General features: G+C 39.9%; 1 gene segment (V, D, J or C); it reads right to left on the bottom strand.

The window, feature by feature from the left end:
- Positions 1-1,192: 1,192 nt before the first annotated feature.
- LOC105537327 lies at positions 1,193-1,814 on the bottom strand. The segment is given in 2 exon segments: positions 1,193-1,593; positions 1,697-1,814. Coding segments are annotated over 2 exon segments (447 nt in total).
- Between the last annotated feature and the right edge of the window lie 4,877 nt (positions 1,815-6,691).

Below are 6,691 nucleotides of genomic sequence, written 5' to 3'. Positions count from 1 at the left end.
AATAGTCAAGACAGATGGAACATGTAGTTTTTTCCAATCATATGTCATTAAATTATTTATACAATATCTAACCTGTATCATTAGTATAAATTGTTAATATTTTGTGTGGTATTATAACTGAGAACAACTTTTAAAGAAGAAAAGGATATTTGAGAGCACATGAACTAAATTGAATGCATTCTCAATGCTGGTCCAACGCTTACACCTCAAAGTTCTAATGATACCCTGGTTTTGAATGGGACTTTGGAAAAATTATTTTTAAGGGATAAATTAAAAGAATAATCTGTAATACAGAGGCGTTGGCATTCCATGTCAGAAAAAAATTGAAAATATGTAATACATATAAAGTCCTGAATAGAAACCTTGAGGCATGAGAAGCATCTCATGTATAGTAGGCTGTAATGTGTTTATTGTTAAAATTATTATCTTGGCCGGGCGCGGTGGCTCAAGCCTGTAATCCCAGCACTTTGGGAGGCCGAGACGGGCAGATCACGAGGTCAGGAGATCGAGACCATCCTGGCTAACACGGTGAAACCCCGTCTCTACTAAAAAATACAAAAAATTAGCCGGGCGTGGTGGCGGTGCCTGTAGTCCCAGCTACTCGGGAGGCTGAGGCAGGAGAATGGCGTGAACCCGGGAGGCGGAGCTTGCAGGGAGCTGAGATCCGGGCACTGCACTCCAGCCTGGGCGACAGAGCGAGACTCCACCTCAAAAAAAAAAAAAAAATTGTCTTTATGTTGTTTTGAAAAACTAAAGCAAAGCATGATGAAATTAAGTGTTTTGTGCTTATCTGTTACAACAGCATGTAGAGAAAACTGAACAGTCTTGTAATCCTGAGGAGATGGCCTAATCCAAGGAGAGGCCTCAGATTAAAAAATACATATTTAAAGTTTCATTGGAAATTGAGAAATTTTGGTTGTACTCCATATGTTGATGGGGTACAAAGCTATGTTATGACTTATAAATGCAATATAGAATAATTGAATCGAGCTAATTGACATATATATCACCTCAAGTCCTCAAATACTTATCATTTTTTGGTGACAAGAACATTTGAAATTTGTTCTTGGCTGTTTTGAAATGACCAATACACAATATTGCAACCTTATAAGACTCCAGAGTCCTGCAAACACAAACCCGCCTCCGGCAGCTGAGAAAGGAAATCAATCCTTCCCCTGCACAGGTCCCGTCCTCAGTGGGTTCCCTGCGCCCCCTGGAGGCCCCGCGCGCCCCTGCAGGGGGGTTTGTGTCTGGGCTCACACTGACCTCCCCTCACTGTGTCTCTAGCACAGTGATACACGGCCGTGTCCTCGGTTTTCATGCTGCTCATTTGCAGATACAGTGTGTTCTTTGAATCATCCCTTGAGATGGTGAATCTGCCTTTCACAGACGCGGCGTATTCTGTCGTGTAACCGTTAGCTTTGTTTCTAATACGGCCAACCCACTCCAGGCCCTTCCCTGGAGCCTGGCGGACCCAGTCCATGTAGTGGTCACTGAAGGTGAATCCAGAGGCTGCACAGGAGAGTCTCAGGGACCCCCCCGGCTGTGCCAAGCCTCCCCCAGACTCCACCAGCTGCACCTCACACTGGACACCTGCAAACACAGAGACACCCTGGTCAGAAACTGCCACCCATAGCCACTGTTTCTCTCACTCATATCCACTCACACTCAACATCTTTAGTTCTCCGTAAATCACCTTTTAACATAGCAACAAGGAAAACCCAGCTCAGCACAAACTCCATGGTGAGTCTTCTGTGTTTGGTGCTGATCACCAAATGAAAACACCTGAGAATTCGGGGCTGGACTCTGCTCTCAGAGCTGCAGGGTCAGGGCTGGGCTTGATTTTATCAGCAGAGGGAGGACCCTATTTGCATCTCTCCTGCTATATAGCAAGCTCTGGGGTGGGACGCCTGAGGAGAGGACAGTGTCCAGAGCAGATGAGAGTGTCCTGGAAAACATGGGCACTAATCCTCTCTCTCAGGAAAGTATAACTTCAGATTATGTGATTGTGCCTTGATAATCATTTAACAATCATCTTATTTTATTTTTACATACTTGCAGAATATATTAATTGAAGTGTCAGTGTTACACTTTAAAGAAGATAAATTACATTCAGAACAGAGCAGTTGTGCAGTGTGTCCAATATCACACATCTGGCCAGAGTTAGCCCTGTTGTCTGTGCCTGTGCCTCTAAACACTGGAGGAGACTGCTCCCCTGAGACAACTCCAGGGCGATGGGGACATGCCTGTCATAACAACTTTATGTGATTTTGCTTCCCTAATTTTTGAGGTGGGGCTGGTGGTTGTAGCATGGAAGTGGATTTATAATTAAAGGTTAGCACCATCCCCTTGCTATGATAGTAAATGAGTTCGCATGAGCTTTGGTTGTTTAACAGTGTGTAGCAGCTCCACCCTCACTCTTTCTTTGCTTCTGCTCCCACCATATAAAATGGCTGCTCCCCTTTTGCCTTTCACTGTCATTGTAAATTTCCTGAGGCCTCTCCAGAAGCTGAACAGATTTATCATCATGCTTCCTGTCCAGCCAGCAGAATCATGAGTACATTAAACCTATTTTCTACATGAATTGCTCAGTTTCAGGTATTTCTTTCTAGCAATGTGAGAACACACAAGTAAACTGGACATCTCCCTCATTTCACCAGGGTTCCCCGCAGCCTGCAACCCCCCAGCTAAGGAGGGGGATGGTCCAATCTCCATCACTGACACCATCGAGGTGCTGCCTCAGGCCCAGGTGGTTTGTGATGGATGTCAGTTTACTAATGTTGAGTTCTGGGAGTACAATGCCCTCCTCCCCCATGCCTCACAGATGAAGAAGCCATCCTGTGATCAACTCTCTACTTCTGTCTGAACCCATTGCTAAGTGTCAGCAGTTCCGCAGGGGTGGAATCCCACTTTGTGGCGTGCTTCCTTATTTCAGGTGGGGAACCTTCTTCGGGGGCTAGTCTCTGCTGGTGCAGTTGGCCCATTTTTACCTTGGCGGTAGCCAGCAAATGTGTAGAGAGGACAGAGACCCCCATGGACTTACCCCAGTCTTCATCCTCCTCCCCGTAGAGCTCTTCATGGGAACTGGGTCTTAGAGTCCCATGACAATTTAGTCATCATAGCCCTAACTAATTCGCGTATGGTCAGAAATCCTTCAAGTGTGCTCCTCAACAAGCCGCAGTCCCCAATTCACCGTTCTGCTTCCATAGGCAGGACAGAAAAGTCTCTTGATTAGTCTGAGCTGGTCTGGCATGTTTTTCTAGGAGTCGCTCTTCTTATGACTGATACACTGTAGCCTACACGGTGAGCTCTGTCTCAGTGGCTGCTCAGAGTGGAGTCAGGAGGAACCAGCCACCTGAAGACACAACATCTTGGGCATCTGACTTTCACTTTGTAAGATGCACCCACTGAAGTGGTTCTTCCAGGACTTTTGGTATTTGGCAGGATCCCCATACTCACGCACTGGGCCCCATCCATCATGGATAGATGTTGGGCCCTACATAGAAATTAACAGCCTGCACAGGGTTTCTGCAGGGGTCTCCTCTGTTTAGATTTCCATTTTCTGGGTGATCATGTGATTTTTTGATGTTTTTTTCCAGGTTCACTGGGTGTCATACCAGACCAATATTGACTCCAATAGGACTGGCATCATGTACAACAGGCCAAGGAAATAAACCCAGATCAGTGAACAAGACATAGAGTTTATTGAGGACTTTCATACAGTGTGGCTCAGGAACAGCAGGCTGGACAAGAAAACTACAACCATTTGACACAAAGCATGTAGCTTATGTAGTCATTTTTACTTAACACCCTCCACCTATCAACTCCATTTAACCCAAAATAAAGAGCCTCTATCACCTGTAAGTCCTGTGTTCTAAGGGATATGCCAGGAGTTTGGATGTTATCCATTGATTAAAAAATGAGTCTCTGGGTACTCCACTCCTGGATTCCTTAGCTTGGAACTTGAAACGTACATTTCTTTTTTCTTTTCTGATTATTCTGGCTAGGACTTTCGGTAATATGTCGAATAGGAGTGGTGAAAGTGTGCATTCTTGTTCACATTCTTCGGGAATATTTTTGCAACTTTTTCTCATTCTGTATGATGTTGTTTTGTTGTATGTGGCTGTTTTTTTCCAGTTAAAGTCATTCATTCCTTCACTACCAAGTCCAGCACATTGAATAAATCAGTTGCATAGGTTTTTACAAAATTTAAGAAGATCCCTGTTCTATTGATTTCTTTAAGAGTTTTTGTTGGTTTTTGTATGTGGCTTTTATTATTTTGAGTTAGGTTTCTTTGATGCTAAGCTTGTTGAGGAATTTTTCATGAAGGGACATTGAATTTTATTGAATGACTTTTTTGCATCCATTGAGATGGTCTTATGTTTTTTGTTTTTAATTATGTTATATGTTGAATCATATTAATTGATGTGTCTATTTGAGACAAGATTTGCATCCCCAGAATAAAAGCCAGTTCGTCATGATGTATTATCTTTTTATTGTGCTGTTGTTTTCAGTTAGCTAGTATTTTGTTTACTATTTTGTGTCTACGTTCATTAGGGACATTTCCCTGTAGCTTTTTGTCGTTGTAATTGTATCCTTGCCTGATTTTGGTATCAAGTGATACGAGTTTTTTAGACAAAGCTGGGAAATAATCTCTTTAATCTTTTGGAATATTTCCAGTAAGAATGGTACATCTGGTAAAATTAGACCTTGAATTTATCTGGTTCTGAGCTTTGGGGGTTGGGAGATTTTCAATTTCTGATTCAATCTTATTACCCATATTGGTGAATTTAGGATTTCTTTTCCTTCCTCGTTTAATTGTGGGGGGTGTTGAATATTTCCAGAAATTTATTGATTTCCTCTAGATTTTCTAGCTTGTGAGCATAGAGATATTCAGTATATTTTGATAATCTTTTGTATTTTCGTTGGGTCAGTTGTAATACCAGCTTTATCGTTTCTGCTTGTGCTTATCTGAATCTTCTGTGGTTTTTTTTTTTTTTTTTTTTGGTTGACCTCGTTAGTGCTCTATCAATTGTGTTCATCTTTTAAAATAACCACATTTTATTTTGTTGATTTCTTATATTTTGCTTTTTTGTTTCAATCTTTTTTAATTCTGCTATGATCTTTATTTATTTTCTTCTTCTAGCTCTGGGGTTGGTTTGTTCTAATTTATCTAGTTCCTTTGAAGTAAATCAGTAGACTGCAGTTTGTAATCTTTCTATTTTTTAGTAGACATTTAGAACTATAAGCTTCCCTCTTAGTACTGGTTTTCCTGTATCTCAGAGGGTTTGGTATGTTGTATCTTCATTTTTCTTTGTAGTTTTAAAAATTAACATCTTAATTTTATTGGTGAGCCAATGATTGGTCAAAATTGTGTTGTTAAATTGCCTCATATTTTTAGTTTCAACAGTTTTTTGCAATTGATTTTTAGATTTATTCCATTACTGTGCAATAAAGAACTAACATCTAAAATCTAACAAGAACACAAACAACTCAGCAACAGCAACAAATAAATAAATTATACCATTAAAATGTGGGCAAAAGACATCAATAGACATTTTGTGAAGAAGATATTCAAATGGCAAAAAAGCACATGGAAATAAAAAGCTGAACAACACTAATCATCAGATAAATGAATATTAAATCAACAGTGAGACACACTTTACATCAGTCAAAGTGCCTATTATGAAGTCAAAAAATTATAGATATGGATGAGAATTCAGAGAAATCACATTTATACACTGTTGTTGATAATGTAAATTAGTGCAAACTGTGTGAAAAAAATTGTAAAGACTTCTCTACTAAAAATAGATGTATCAATCAGCAATCCCACTCCCTGATATGTACCCAAGAAAATAAATCATTGTGTCAAAAAATGCCTGCACTCTTATGTTCATTGCAGCACTATTTACAATAACAAAGATATAGAGTTAACCTAAGTGTCTAGGAATGGATAAGTGGATAAAGAGGATGTGGTGTATATACACAATGAAAAATAATTTCATCATAAAAAAGCATGAAATTATATCTCCAGCAGCAATATGGATGGAACTGGAGGTCATTGTCTTAAGTCTAACAACTCATAAACAGAAAGCCAAATATGTCTTTTTCTCACTTATCAGTAGGAGCCAAATAATGGATACACATAGACACAGAGAGTTGAATAATAGACATGGGAGACTCATAAGATTTGAGAATGAGATCAATGATCACTTAATGGTTCCAAGGTACTATATCTGGTGAGCTTACTTTAAAAACTCAGACTTCATCACTATGCAATATATTTATGTAACACAAATGTATCCCACATAATTATTTAAAAACTTAAAAAGACTATTAGCCCTTTGTCAGATGAGTAGATTGCAAAATTTTTCTCCCATTCTGTAGGTTGTCTTTTCACTGTGATGGTAGTTTCTTGTGCTGTGCACAAGAATCTTAGTTTAATTAGATCCCGTTTGTCAGTTTTGGTTTTTGTTGCCTTTGCTTTTGGTGTTTTAGACATGAAGTCCTTGCCCATGCCTGTGTCCTGAATGGTATGGCCTAGGTTTTTTTCTAGGGATTTTATGGTTTTAGGTCTAACATTTAAGCCTCTAAACCATCTTGAATTAATTTTTGTATAAGGAGTAAGGAAGGGATCCAGTTTCAGCTTTCTACTTATGGCTAGCCAGTTTTCCCAGCACCATTTATTAAA

Source organism: Mandrillus leucophaeus, unplaced genomic scaffold (assembly GCF_000951045.1).
Source record: "Mandrillus leucophaeus isolate KB7577 unplaced genomic scaffold, Mleu.le_1.0 Scaffold1022, whole genome shotgun sequence".
Lineage (NCBI taxonomy): Eukaryota > Metazoa > Chordata > Mammalia > Primates > Cercopithecidae > Mandrillus > Mandrillus leucophaeus.
The sequence above is the reverse complement of the archived record's forward strand: the minus strand, read 5'-3'. Positions and strand labels throughout refer to the sequence as shown.